General features: G+C 47.5%; 1 protein-coding gene across 1 annotated transcript in view; it reads right to left on the bottom strand.

Moving 5' to 3' along the window:
• Positions 1-934: 934 nt before the first annotated feature.
• Positions 935-15,597, bottom strand: part of SORCS1 (sortilin related VPS10 domain containing receptor 1) — a 430,514-nt gene continuing 415,851 nt past the window's right edge. Inside the window, exons 25-28 of the mRNA XM_045024608.1 lie at positions 10,276-10,375; positions 7,042-7,147; positions 6,769-6,929; positions 935-2,910 (exon numbers count right to left, since the gene is read on the bottom strand). Coding sequence (XP_044880543.1) covers positions 2,846-2,910; positions 6,769-6,929; positions 7,042-7,147; positions 10,276-10,375 — 432 coding nt within the window. The 3' untranslated portion in view covers positions 935-2,845. The remainder of the gene's footprint in view (positions 2,911-6,768; positions 6,930-7,041; positions 7,148-10,275; positions 10,376-15,597) is intronic.

The raw sequence follows: 15,597 nt of genomic DNA, 5'->3' as shown, positions 1-15,597 counted from the left end.
AAGGGCTGAGCAAGAAGGTCCCATGGGCTGGATGTGGACCACGGATTGAAGCTGGATTTTCGGTAGGCAGAATGTAATTAGCCAAATTGCAATTTGTCCAGGAAGTTAAAGTTAAAACACCCCTCTACGAAGGACATGAATATCCAACTGTTGTTAATGTAACAGTGTGCCCCCTGGGTGGGTTATTGGCAGTGGGGATGAAACCTGGGCCATTTGGGATGTAAAATCTAATCCACTGATGCCTGAGCTAAAAGGCCCACCTTTCTTAGCACAAAGGCTGTACATATTCCCGTAGTTCTGCGGCCCAGCCACTAGAAGGAGACAGCTAGCCAGATGAAGCATGAGCCACCAGAGGAAGGATGGTCTAGTGGGTACATCATAAATTGGCAATTAACTTCTTGTGCCTCAGGCAGGATTCTGTGCCCAATGTAGCGACAGACTTCCTTGATGATCTGGCAGTCATCCTTGATGATCTCAGAGCCTCTGTTTTTTCATATTTAAAATGGGGACAATCACAATTCACTTACCTTTCAGGCATATTGCTAGTCTTAATAGATTAATTTTTTGTAAATTGCTTTGAGATCCTCCCCTTATAAGATGCTGCGATTGTAAGCAGCGTCCAATAGCAGGAGCCAGCGTGGTTGGGGAGAGGGCATTGGGCTGGGACTCAAGAGACCTATTCACAGCTCTGCCACTGGCCTACTTGGAGACCTTGAGCAGATTACTTCACCTCTGTGTGCCTCAGTGTCTCTGCCAAATGAGGATAGTTGTACTTGTCGCCCTTGTAAAGTGCTTTGCCATCTACGGCTGACAAGAGCTAGGAAGAGGTGGTGTCACGTGGGGGACAGGTTTTCCAACAAAATTCAGCCCTCCCTTGAGATAGGGCCTGTGAGTTAAATGAGCAACAAACACACAGAGACAATCTGTTTAATAAATATGACTGTAAAAGCAATAAACAATAGCAATTGTACAGAACACTACATTATCTTTAACCAAGAAAAAAAATACATCAAAAAAGTCATTTTAAAATCAGCAGTAGTTCCAAGACTATAAGAAAACTTTTTAAGTGGCTTACTATAAAAATAAGTTGGCTAATGCCAGACTTCAAGGGCCAGTTAGAATCCTGGGGGCTATTATACAGTGGCTGAGAAAACAAAACAAAACACCTTTCCCATCTTGCTTAAAGCGGTAGTTGCAAATATAATAGTGAGTGATGTCAATGCCTGTGGCTAATGGAATTATGTACCTCCACAGAAAGGATAACTAGGCAGAGAGGGTGCCCAGTGGGTGAGGGTGGGACTGACCTTTTCCCTGTTGGCATCACCTTTTTTTCAGAGCCATGATCTGTACCCGACTTTTACTCTCTGGTGTCTGCTGTATCTGCATGCCCTTCCCGCCCCCTGCTCTTCTGAGGGCTGTGCTTAAAAGCAGCGCTGTTCCTTCGGATCATTTGCATTTCAGCAGACTTTGAACCCAGCTCCCTATGGGTCTGAGACTGCACTGGTCTCTCATAGGGATCACCAGGGGCCCAGGCCTGAAATCTTTCCTCGGGCTGAGCAGATATGGCAGGTTTTACAAACGTCCCTGCTGGAAGTGGTGAGCAGACTTACTTACCTTACAGAGGGCCAAGAGCCAGGCTAATGGACATATATGGCTGAGCCCTTAACACCCCAGTTAAATATTTGGAATGTGCTTGGTCTAGCTACATGCCGCAGAGTGAGGAACTGCCGCCATGGCACTGGGAGAACTGCATACGGAGAGGAAGTGGGGGTAGGCCACGCACCCAGACGTACTGCAGCGACACACCTGAGGAAGGAGAGGGCCCTGACAGGTTGCCAGGGGGCTGAGGCTGGGGTGGAGGATGGGCTATGGGCTAGAGCCAAGCCCTTGACCCAGAAGCAGGAAATTCACGCCGGTGAGCGGCAGGGAGTAGGGGTGGGGGTCTGATCCACTGGTGCTGGGTGCCATCTTGTGCAGTGATTTAGACCATGCAAAGTGGGCATGAAACCATTACCAGGGTGAGCTGGCTGCATTCCCCCCACCCCTTTGCATGGGTCTAAATGACTGCACACATGATGGAGAATTAAGTCCAGAAGGGGTAGTGGGAGGCAGCTGGGGTCATGATATTTGCAGGGCAGGACTACGGGCCGTAGAAGCTCATCCCGGATCGTGCCATGCTCTGAGATTGGGTAGCCTGCATGGGGGCTGCCTCTGGATCATGCCACTTGGGCAGGTGCCTCAGTGTGACCGGGCGAAGAAAGCATCTGGCTTTGCAGCTTAAGGGCTGGTTTCCTGGCTTCACTGCAGGGAGCTACGAGCACTCTCAGGCGGCAGAACAAAGGACGGAGAAAGTGAAGGTCCAAACGAAGACAAAACCCAAACCAGCCCTGAAACGGTGCAGTGTCGACTCCTGTGTATTTCTGTGTGGCTCGTGAAAGTTGGCTGGGGGTAGCTACCCCACCCACAGCCTGCAGTGCTAAAAAAGCAGTTAACTCTAAAGTCAAATACCCTTATTCCCCCACCCCTGACCCTTCAAAAAGACCCCATGCACATTGCTGGCCACTATCATTATGAACGTTCTACAAATAAGAGATTGATCAGAAAAGAGAGGAAAGTGAGCTGTGGGGGAGGGGAAGGGCTATGGAGGCATTTCCTTTCCCCCTATTAAAATAGAGCACCTGTACACTGCAATTCCAACCACGGTCTGGGTATAATGTCCACATGCACAGGATTAAAGCTAGAAACCTTTTGTCATCTGAAGAATTAAAAAGTCCGAATGCCGTGAGTTTTTCTTTTTTATATATATATATCTATATCTATATACAGATGTACGGGTGTCCTTGGTTCAAACATTTACATAGGTAGGGATTTCTTTTGTGCTTTGAGTCTCAGCAGCTATGGAAATACTTCCTGTGGCAAAGAAAAAAACAACAAAGCAAAAGCAAGAGTTAGCTGAATAATACAAGTGTTTCCGGAGAATGAAAGATTTTAAGGTGTCTTGCCCTTTGGTGTGAGGATTTCATTGGCCGAGCCTGACACATTCTTCCCAGGAATGTTCTCATGCCACTTAGAAGGTTGAATGGAACGTCTTGTTCTTCTTTCTGATGAAGATGATTCACTCATGTTGACGAAAAAAGATAGCGGGAAGGGAGGATGGGGGGAAACTGTGTTTCTACGAGATAATGTATAACACTGACTCATGTACTGGCATCTGCTGTGAAAAGGTGTCAGAGGCTTGACAACCCACTGTCTGATTTGCCTTTGCAAAAGAAGGGTTTTCTGCGACAAGGAGCTACTGTGCGTTGGGCTGTGGAGGCGTGAGTGGGACCCAAGGCCCCCAGCCTTTGGATTTCCTAAACGTACAAGGCATGAATGTTAGTCTCTGTTTGCAGAGGGGAAAAAACTGCTCCGAAACAAACCCCACACTGATGAGAAACATCCCATTATGTCTATTGCTTTGGTTCCCCAAAAGAAAATGCCCTGAAAAAAAATGCTGATCTCCAGAAGGACCTGAGGTTATCACACAGGACTGAGATTCGCCACCCAAGCTCCCTATATGCTCAGGGAGACAGGTGCCCAAGAACGGGATTCACAAAAGCCAGCGCCCACTGAGCCTCCCAAGCTAGCCAATAGGAAATGCTGAGGAGAGGGATGTGATCTAAACCTGCGCATCTAATTCAAGGCCGGAGGCAGGCACCAGTCTCAGCCATGAACCCTCTCCTGGCGTTAGGCGCCTATGGCAGATTAGTCCTTTTTCAAGGAAACCCAAGGAGGCAGTGCCCCCATAGGTGCTCTAGCCCGTTGATTACAGCATCCCCCCAGGATGTGGGAGAGCCAGGTTCAGTTCCCCCCCTCTGCCTGGCGTGGAACAGGGGTCTCCCACCTCCCTGGAGAGCACCCTAACCCTCCGGCTATGGGGTATTCTGGGGCAAGGTGCTCTCGGTCTCTCCTGTCAGAGCTGTCTGTGGCCAGGGCATTGTGGTGGAAGACCCAGGTTCAAATCCCTGCTACACATCTGGCCTGGGGGACGGGAGGAATTGAACATGGGTCACTCACATGAGGGCTGCTCTAACCACTAGGCTAAACATTATGGGGGAAGGGGTGCAACACCACCTCCTCCAGCCATTTTGCGTAGGTTTAGGTGTGCTCAGAGCACATCTACTGGACTGGGCCTCAAAGGCAAGATAGGTGGGGGGACGCCGTGTCTGTGAATCCTGCTGGGGCTGAGGAGTGTTAGGCTCTGAGCTGCTGGACAGTTGTCAGGACTGTGTGCATGCCTGGCCACTGAGAATTAGGTGCCCGAGAGACTTTTAATGGCAGAAACCGAGGTGCTTAAGGACTTTAGGAGCCCACAGGGTTAGGCAGCCGTTGGGCGTAGTGGTTTTGTGAATGCCAGTGGCAGCTAAAGTGGCACTCGTGCGGCCACTGTTGCCTTCCCAGAATACCAGACATTCCACTACTTCACAATGTGCGCTCTTCAAAATGGCAGCCCCCGTCTGATACCGGCCAAAACCACGTCCGGTTTTATCTCCATACCGGGGGGAACAAACCAAGAAGAGGACAGTCTGGTTTAAAACCGGACAAAGTGCCTGCCTATACCTAAGTCTCCCTTGTGAATCCCACCCTATGAATCTTTGTGCTTTCTGGTCCCCTCGCACGCAACTCCAGGCCTATTCCTGTCACCAGTGAGCGCTCCTCTGGCTTGCTTGCTCTTCTCGCGGACAGGGTTTTAGGGTATGTCTCCACTGCAGCTGGGAGGTGAGAGTCCCAGCTGGGCAGACAGCCTTGCTTTTGTTCTGCTCCAGCTAGCACACTACAAATAGCCGCGCAGCTACTGTGCCGCTGGAAATGGCTCAGGCTAGCTGCTCGCATCCAAGCCCACCTGATCCCTTGGGTTTGAGCTCGAGCTGCTGCCTGGGTCACAGTGACCACACGGCTGTTTGTTTGCATATTAGCTCGAGCGGTTTGTCTACCTGGGCTGGGAGGCACACCTCCTGGTTGGGAGCGTAGACATATCTAGAGGGGCTTATTGGGTCGTTTCTTTATAATAATGCATTAATCCTTCCCCTTCTGCAACCCCATTGACCTCCACGGGGTTCCACAAAGTCTCAGTCAGGGCAATATTTAAAATGCATCTGTGGTGCATTAGTTATACAGCAGCCAACAGCACACAATGGACCTGGGAAATACCACGGCAAAATTCTGACTCACGTAAGAGACACAAGCTGCTCTAGCTAGACCTAGGAACGCTGGATGGTTACATCCCCAGCACACCTGTAGAGGAAACGCATAGGTGGCCGCTTGCTGCCTGTCCTCCTCCTTGATCCTGGGGAGTCAAGCTGGCCCCCAGCACAAGACAGAGCAGCCTAGGTGCTGCCCTGAATTGAGTCAGCTCCCAGGTCACTCCACTGGCCAGAATCACATTCCCTCTCCCCTTAATCGCTGTGGGGTGCCCCCTATGTGAGGCCGCCTCCAAATAAAGGTTCCCAATCACTAGGGGAAGCCTCAGTTGGTGCCTCAAATCAGTTTTAAATTCCCTTTTGCCCACAGGTCCGTGCTCTGTTAAAACATAACTCGTCTGTGCTCAAGGCCAGGCAGCTACAAATGGATGCTCCTCTAAAACTGGGGCCCATTCTCTAGCCCTTAGTCACAAGAGTCATTCTTAGTCACGCAAGGCCTCTCAGGGACCTCTGGATCCACTCTTAAGGCCAAGGATTGCAGGAGTGTCGCTTTACAAGCCACAGACAACAATGCTCAGAATATCTGTAGACACCTGCTTTAGCAGTAACTGTCAACCTCACCCGATCAGCTAAGGGAAGAGTTCAATTTAAATTCTTCTCACATTCATCTAGGCCCCCAGTTCAGCAAAGCACTTAAGCATGGCCCTATGTCCTTTTGTCCTCAGTGAGACTTACGCATGTAAGCTAAGCACTTGCACAAGTACTTTGCTGAACGGGAATGGATTTGAGCACATCCTGAGTCACGGCCATAAATCTTTCCCTTAATGTTGTGGAACACAGGGGGTATTTTCTATAGGTGCCGATTTCGAGTCTTATTCTTATATTCCCATTACACCGGTGCTACTGCATTGAAGTTAATAGGGATTGCACCAGAGTAACTGAGAGATGGATAGTCCTCCTGTGTTTATTATGGTTCTAACTAAAGCCTGTTTGTACATTCCCAACATCACCAGTCAACAATCACTGCTGTTTATTCCCCCTCTGAGAGAAGTCTGCTTGACGGCGAACCCTGCTGTCCAATACGGAGATCCATATTTTGCTCTGCTCCCCAAGAGGCCGGCTTGGTGATTTCATGGTTTGCCCGGCCGTTAGGAGTAGCTCATGTGCCATGGCACCAGACATGTCATTTCAGGTTGAGCTGTTAAGCTGTACTTACCGAGTCGCCCTTCTGCCCCCATGTACCGGAAAAAGGGGACCTCCTTTTATGCGTTCAATCTAGTGCTTACCCCAAAATTACATAGGTGCCAGAAACGCGATGACATTTCTCTGACAGCACATGTTAGCGATGACACGATTACAGAGTTTTTCGGGAGGAGAGAGGACTACACAGAACACTACATGGCCAAAGACTCAGGTTGTTAAATTTCCTTTTCATCATAGGGAGGTGGAGGGGAGGAGGAGTTAGCTTGGTGGCTTTGAGAGATGTTAACACAGCAGTAGAGGGGAAGGGTGGTGGGAAGGTTCGGAATAAGTCTAGCCAATTAGAATTCAGAATCTAACCAGCGGTTGGCTGCTGGAAGTTATTTACCTATGGGCCGGGTATCCAACTTCTCATCTACTAGTTGCTCAGGGCTCATCAGTTCACTTTGAGGGACATTAGGCATGCTTTCCCTTTGACTGACTGGACTGACCATCTCTTGATCTTTCTCATTCTGCATCTGTGCATAAACATTAATGCCCGGAATCTTCCTAAAACATTAACAGAAACCATCATTGCTGTGTACGCTATGGATCACGTCACGTCATACTTGTTAGACCTGAGTCCGTAGACAACGGGGGGCGGGGGAGGGGGAGGTCGTACCTTTTGAACTTGTAAATTACAAAAACGGCTAATCCCACAAACACCACAGATAGCAGCATCAGCATGGCCGAACCACTGTGACTAGGCGTGAGGTCCACCAGGGGAACTACAAGAGAGGAGATCTTTAGAATAGCCACACAGCATGGACTGGAAATAACTCTTTAAACAGATACTGTGCGTCCACCACCCCTAGCCATGTACCTTTGTAGTGATATCTGTCTACCCACCGCTCCGTGGTCTCTCCAGGGCATATCCCCATCAGGTGTAAGGATCACCTTCTAGAGGCAATCGGTTGTTAGTTGTGTAGCTATTCCTATGGCTTCCTACAGAGCAGTGGCTCAAACTGTTTTCACTGGTGACCCCTTTCACATAGCAAGTCTCTGAGTGCAACTCCCCTTATAAATTAAAAACACTTTTAAATATATTTAACACCATTATAAATGCTGGAGGCAAAATGGGGTTTGGGGTGGAGGTTGACAGCTTGCGACCCCCCGACGTAATAACCTTGCGACCCCCTGAGGGGTTCCGACCCCCAGTTTGAGAACCTCTGCTATAGAGTTCTGGTCAACCGTGACATACAGATCCACACGAATAGGCTGCTGATTTGTATTGGACACCAGAGTGATTGAAAAGGGAAGTGCCAGCTGTATTCTATAGGAGTAAAAAATATCTGCAGCCAAAATAATGTGTTGATCTGGTGCTATGTGCTCAGTTGTGTTCATTATTTGGATGGATCCTGGCTTTCCCACTCTGACGGAGCCTTGGCATCTCTGCTCTTTGATGGTGGTCACTCCTTCCACCCCCTATGCTCTAAGAAGGGCGGTGGGAGTGATGTAGGACACCTTTCCCCATTCCTAACCTCTGCCTTCCTCCCTTTCCCCCTTTGTACACTCTCCTCTCCCTTCTCTCTCTCCCCACCGTCTAACATCCCCCATCCGGTGAGTTTTCCATGGGATGGAAGCATATAGGTACAAGAAAATAAAGGTGCGTACTCTCAGTGCCTCTCCCTCAAACCTCAGGCAACTCTTGATAACACCCCTTACATGATGTGGGTGTAAGACAACACACAGCATCCTGACGCTGATGTGATGGCTACTCCGAGAATAAATGACAAATTACACCAAATCAGAGTGACGGACACACACAGTCACTCATATATGCACACACAAAACAGAGGCACATGTGCATGGGCGGGCACGCACGCACGCACAGACACAGAGTCATGCAGACACGCAATCACATGCACACTGTTACATAAATAAAGCAGTCACACTGTAGTCAGACCAGACACACAACATACACAAATGATTACATACAACAGCTACAGAAAGTCGTGTGCTCATTTGCATCCAGCAGACATACACAATAAACAGAGGCGACAAACACATGTGCGGCAGTTGCTCAAATACACACAACCACGCTAGCGCATGCTTATGCACATACTCTGAAACACAACTCGTGCGCACACACGCACACACACACAGAGCAGTCACACTCAGCCAGATAAAATACAGAGAAATCTCTGTTTCGGCCGCTATCTAAATAAGGCTAAGTGAAACATTCCGCTTTGATGTTCTGGCTTCAGGAAAATCACTCTCATGAAGGATAAGCATCATTATTAAATAATACTTAATTATTAACACCTTTTGTCTTCTGAGCTTGTCTCATTCCTTTGTGGATCTGCAGCTCTGGGTGATGACAAAGTGGCTCTCTGACTAGTTAAGTTCAGTGTCGCTCAACGTTCTTGTTAGAATCCTGGGATTAGAGCCGGGTTACCAACAGCCCTTCTACTGCTGGGCACAGAATATTGGTATATTTTAGTTTGCCTCACATCTGTGGGTTGTTTTGTTTTGTTTTTGGCTGAGACGTAGGAATGAATGTGATGAATGGGCTGCAGCCTGTTGTCCAGAATCACCACAAATTAATCCATCTCCTGGTTAGGCCTAAGCAACAGAGCCACAGGTGCAAAAATGCTGAGACCGCCAGTGGTCATTATTCATCTGCATGAGGAGCAATGTGTGTGCAAGGCAGAGCTGAACATTCAGGCAGAGTGAGTGTTGACAATACCACTGAGGCTCCGATACAAGCACGAAGGAGCCGCTGTGTGGACGTACACGTACGCCACCAATCCAAAGCATCGTTACAGCTGATTTACAGTACTGCAGATGGGTGACTGGTATTACAGAGGACTAGCTGGTGCAGTTGCGGGAGCACCCTGAGGCTTTCACTTGTGGCTATCAGCCTTCAGACCTGGCTCAGGTCACAAGTGTGAATGATTTCGGTGGTACTGTCCTCATCTCAGGGTCATCCAGCCAAGGGACAAAAGCCCACCAGAATTGCTAGAGTGCTATTGCTACAGGGCTGTATGCATATATGCCCAGCGCCCTATCGATAGATCACAGTCCTACTCTAGGTGGCTTTTAAGGTCTAAAACAAAATTCAAAATAGCAAGAATAGTGCACATTTGGATGGACGTCTATTGGGAAAGCTGTGTGGAGAGGATAGGTTTCCAGGGGCCTACCAGCATGACACCTCCCTGGATCTCTTCAGTTTGAGGTTTTGACTCTGGTGCTAGATTCCCTGAATCAATTCCAGGCTTCCCACCCTTCTCTAACTCTGGCTTTTTCTGATCAACATCTCATCTGGCCACCAGAATTATTTCCCTGCTTCCTTTTCAACCCAGTCAGCACTGTCCATTTGCTGGTCCTGTCCATGTTCTGGATCAGAAAGAAGGCCCTGAGTCAGTTTAAACGCAGCCTTTGTTGGTCTTCGGGAAATCCAGTTTCAGCCAGCATATGCAAGTCTCCCCAGTGGATGGTACCTCTCTGGAAGTGTTTATAACTGGAGTGATTCTCCTGAATCACCCCCAAGGTGTTCTTAGTTCCTGGCCGAGCTGTGGCAACCTTCATCCCCCCCGGAGTTGCACACAGTCCCTGGCATACAGTGATGCATCAATCATTCATACACTTAATACAACACGGTCCCCAGAGAGATATTGCATGCAGTTGCACTAGCTGTCACTAATCACTAATAAAACTTGGGGGTATGATGAATAAATGTAGGCTTGTGTAGCACTGTAATGTATGCGCCTTCACCGGAGTTATGAATGCTTACTACAAATATAAAGTATTTCAAGTATGATGGCTGGTAGATCCTACTGTGCTGCTAGCAAGGGACTTACAGTAGATTTTACTACTCAACAATGGGCAAGACTTTGAGGGGGTGAACACTGACCTGCTGATAAATGGGCCGCATGGACCAGGACTCGAACCCCAGGTTTCAACTCAAACTGTACCAAGTTTTGGTTCAGTTTGTGGATCAATACTTCTGAAATCTGGAAGAAACGGGGGAAAAAAAGTTAGTCAATTGTATGTGGTCATGGCTATAGAGAAATCATAGCCATCTACAAAGCAGCAATTTTACAGAGAAAAAGTATGTTCAATGTGCGAGTCAATAGAGATTCACTGTACCTTCTAAAGAAAAAAGGAACAGCAGATGGGTACAGCTGTCAGGACAGTACAGATATTTATGTGCTACTAGTAGCTACTGATACCAACTAGTTACATGAGTAACCTTACTCATAGAGGTAATCCCATTGACATCAAAGAGACTGCTCACGTGAGTAATAGTACTCATGTACTTAAGTGTTTGCAGTACCAACCCAAGACTAGCAAATGAATGCCCTGCAGTATCCGCACATGCAAAGCTAAAAAAAAAAGGAAAAGATAAAAACCAGTGGGTCAAATGTAATGGTCTATGCTATGCAGGAGGTCAGACTAGAGCTTCATGATAGTCCCTTTTAACTTCAGCAGTTATGAATCAACCTGGAGATCCACCAGATACGGGTTCCTCACACTTCAGGAACAAGGCAGAGAACAGATACTACTTCAGGATTTGAGCACCACTCTGCTGGCATGGAGCCCATCCAGGATCAATGCCTGTACAGCAGGGGAATCAGGCTTTGGCGTGAACTCTATTTGAAGATTGCTTTCCTGAACCACAGCGAGGCAGGTTTTTCTTTTCATGATACTCTTGATGATGTACACATTAACTCTTTTTCTAGAATATATTATTACTGTTTGTATTCCAGTAGTTCCTGAAGGCTCTCAACTGAGATCAGGGCCACATCTTGTTAGGCGCTTTTCATATCCATAATAAGTGATTAGACAATGCCACAAAGTGTCTAATCACAGACAGGGCAGAGAGGATGAAAGTATCAAACATGTAGGCAACCTACAGCACGCATGCCAAAGACAGCACGTGAGCTGATTTTCAGTGGTACTCACACTGCCCGGGTCCTGGCCACCAGTCCAGGGGGCTCTGCATTTTAATTTAATTTTAAATGAAGCTTCTTAAACATTTTAAAAACCTTATTTACTTTACATACAACAATAGTTTTGTTATATATTATAGACTTATAGAAAGAGACCTTCTAAAAACATTAAAATGTATGACTGGCACGCGAAACCTTAAATTAGAGTGAATAAATGCAGACTCGGCACACCACTTCTGAAAGGCTGCCAATCCCTGATGTAAATGATGTATAGACTTTTGCAGCATGTTCTGTTTGGATACTTACAGCCTCAGTTTCTCCAGTTATTTCATCCATCCTATCAGTTCTCAGGGTGGTGAACAATTTTCCACTTTATTAACATGCACAAGATTAGTGGAGGATGGGGTGTTTTGGGGGAGAGGTGGTTGGAAAACTTGAAAATAACCCAACAGGACAGTGTGGGGTTTTTACAGCCAAGTGAAATTCAGGAAGGGCTATACACTTGTGCCCACTATTTAATCTAATTTGCTTTAAATACATCTTTATTCCTTTTCAAAGACTAACCAAAAATTGTCAGGGAAATACCCATCATTTTTAGACCATCTTTGTTGTGTTCCTGATTTTTCTCAAGTTAGGCTATTTCAGTAAAGCTACGGAGATGCGGTTAGGTGTTCTTTGACTATCACTCATCATGGTCAGAGATTGATCAGTTTTGGGGTTTTTTTAACATTCTTCATGATTTTTGTCAATACCGTTGGATCCTTCATTTCATTTTGGCCACTGCTCACTTGAATCGGTGCCCTTGATCCAATATATATTTGGCAACAACTGACGATGGGCCTTTTATTTTTAAAAATCTATCTCATTTATGCTTTTTAAATCTTGTTAGTGGTACCAGAACGTGTCGTAAATATATTTCTCTCGAGAGGAAGAATAAATAACATTAGCTTGTCAAGATTCAGCTGCCGATGCTGTGGATGTGATTGAATTGCTTAGCTCTGAACAGCGTGGTTAGACAGGAGATGCACCCCGGTACACGAATGGAGCACAAGCTACACCGGTCTTTAAGCACTCAAGCAGGCTAGCACTCAGAGCCTGGCAGCTACAAGGGACACCACATCCCCCAGGGACAGATATTGATGGAAATGATCTAAAATCATGGGCCTTAATGGCTTGTGGCAGTAACAGACATACCATCGGCCAAGCTCCAACTAGCCCCAGGTGTGACCTAGTAGCCCTCTTCATATCCTTGTAAGGGTGTTCTTTGTCGTTTGCAATTTGAGCCCAGGGCCTAGGCAGAGATTGACCGTGGTGTCGTTTTCATGCAAGCCGCAGCAAATAGCATAACCAGCCTGTTACGTTAGTTCTGGTGCAGCGCACCCAGCAGCGCTGAGTGGGAAGGGAAGTGGTGCAGGTGGGAATTGTGCAAGTCTCAATCCAGCTAAAGACACATGTAATGTGCAACCACTATGGCTGATCAGCACGGATAGCTCAGGTATGAGAATGCCCCGGATATGAGAGTGCCCCAGAGTGTTTGCCCAGCACAAGCACAGTCCAGAAGCATTAAAATCCCATTTGTCCTGCTGCGCACGCTGGATAACACTCAATTCCTGTATAAAAGCAGCCCTCTTCCTGCAGAACAGGCAAAGCGTTATGAGTCCAGGGCTGTTGTGAAAGCCTCACGGCACACAAGGGATGTGAGCAGCCAAGCACAACCTCTTTTCCTGGACTTACAACCACAGTGATGATAATTGCTTCCATGGGCATCCAGAGGTCACCGGAACAGAGGCTTTCTTAGCCAGACTTTTGATTTGTGGATCCTGCAGGTGTTGGCTTTGATTCCTCAACTATTGCTGCCTGCCCTGGTTTTTGTTCTGGCCCATCCCGCGGTGCAGATCGGAGCTGGAGACTGATAGAGCATTGCCTAGGGCAGTGTGATCTTACGGAACATCTTTGTTGTCCACCTTCCAAACACAGAGGGGGAAGGGAAGCACGGAGACCCGGCATCTGTCCCAAGGACATCCCTCTTTTTTGAAGCAGGCACGGCTCTGTTTTTGGTTTCAGTGCATAACAAGTCCACTGTACTCACTGAGGCAGCATGAAAGCACCTGTGGTCTGAGTTCAGGTGGTTAGCCTGAGCCTCTTCCCATGCTACAGCCTCCACATTGGTATTGTTAGTGCGCTAGCTTGAATCTGTGTGTCCGTGCTGGGAACCACGCCTCCCAGATGCAGTGCAGACACACTCAGAGACATACTCAGAAGACAATCCCTATCCATCGCGCTGCTTTCTTCTTCGGCGCAATTCGGCGGCAGGTCCTTCCCTCCAAGAGGGACCGAGGGACCCGCCGCCGAATTGCCGCTGAAGAGCCCAACGTGCCGCCCCTTCCCCTTGGCTTCCCCAAGCACCTGTTTGCTGAGCTGGTGCCTGGAGCCGGCCCTGGAGGTAGGATGGACAGGGATGGCAGGAATGAGGGAGTTAGCAGGAGTAAAGAGGAGAGGAAGGGAGGAGAAAGGGACAGTCACAGCTCATCACCCCCCTTAGCCCTCAACAGCAGGCTGGGCTTTGCAGGCATTGCAGCAAAGGCGAGTCTTAAGAAATCATCTATGTTCCAGGAATGCTGGGTAAATGAGAGATGTCCATATGTAAACAGTTAGTTAATAGGGAAAATGCCAGTTGGTGGCACTGAAGAATATGTAACCCAGCTCCTGGGTTTTGCAGGACCAATAAAACTTGCTTTTATGCTCTGTAAAAGGTTTCCTGTTCGTAGCTCTTTCCAGGGAGCGCTGAATAATATGGAGAAGGATAAGGACATCTGATACACTCCGAGGAATTCAAAGCCATCTGAGCAATATGGAGGCTCGGTTCTCATCGGCATTAGACATCCGAGTCCATTACCCAGCTCGCTTATAATTGAGGGAGAGGGGAACTCATTTAGAAATATTTTAGAAAGTTTTTGGTTTTTTATTGCCGCTGTTTTTCATGTATGTAAAACCAGGTTCCCTAAGTAATTCCACCTGCACAGGGGTCAGAGGAAGGGAGAAATGATAACCAATACATTTTAGAAGCTTCTACAAATGACTAAAATAATTAAGGATATGGAAATATCCAGATTTTAAGAGCCAGTATTTGGGGCCTAATGCAAGGCTAGAAGAAGCAAGAGATTCATAGCATGAAGCAACAGCAATAACCTCAATTAGAACTGGGCACCTCTTCATAGATTCTGGTAGCCCTACTCAGAGGGCTCCGAGTAGTACTTTACTCCTTGTATAGACTCAGTGGGACTTCTGGAGTACACTATTGCTCTGTGGGAGCAAAGGTATCCAAAGCTGGCCCTGGGTTTGGCAAATGGGGGTTTCTTGCTTTTGTACAGAATAAAGCACTAACATCTTGTCCTGATGGGTCAGATGGGCGTAGCTAATCTGGGCGTAGCTCCAGACTCAAGCAGTGGTTGACCTGGATTTCAACCCATTGTGCTTTCAAGGAAATTCCACATTTGAGGTTTAAGCCAATTCCCAATGAAGTCAATGGAAAGACTCTTTTGATTTCAGTGGGAATCACATCGGGGGTCTTGTGTCCTCTTTTGTATCTCCTGGGTGTGTAGCGCCCCCTCCACCTGATTACCTCCTTTACTGGCAATCTACTTACAGGTTCTGATGGACAGGTCTGGGTTCTTTTGGATCCCGCCACCCACTCAGTAGGGTGAATCTATTTTGGTTATGAAATTAGTTGGCGGTGCCTCCACCCCCCTCGCTCCTTCCTGGCAGAGTCACCAGGGCAGCTTGGGCGGAAAATTCTAACTACAGAGGAATCCCCACTTATTTGCCAGATAGTTGGAGACTTCCAAGAAATAGCACAACACATAAAAATATATTCAACACAACAATTATATTAAACAGGCAACAAATACAACATAACAGGGGAAACACTATTTTTAGGGTCACCGGTGCCCACACTTAAAATACCCGTGTCTGGATGTAACAAATGCAAAACTGGTGTCCTGTTGGTACGCGTACTTTGCTGGGGCCCTGGATGACCTATACAATTCTCTGCAGAGGTGTAGCAGTGTGGCTGACTGGGTTCAGTACAGCCCAAAAGACCCACAAGTGGGAGGAGGTGGTGAATCCCTCCACTGGTGTAATAAGCGGTAAATTATAAAATCCTCAAACCCTCACTCCCTGGCTTGAGGACACAGTTCAGGGAGTAGAGGGTCCCCAAAACAAATACCCTGACTAACTAACTAAAGACAAGGCACTCACGAACTCCACAAATGATCTTCAGGGTT

This window comes from Mauremys mutica, chromosome 7 (assembly GCF_020497125.1).
Source record: "Mauremys mutica isolate MM-2020 ecotype Southern chromosome 7, ASM2049712v1, whole genome shotgun sequence".
NCBI classification, from domain to species: domain Eukaryota; kingdom Metazoa; phylum Chordata; order Testudines; family Geoemydidae; genus Mauremys; species Mauremys mutica.
This window is presented reverse-complemented; position numbering and strand designations above follow the sequence as displayed.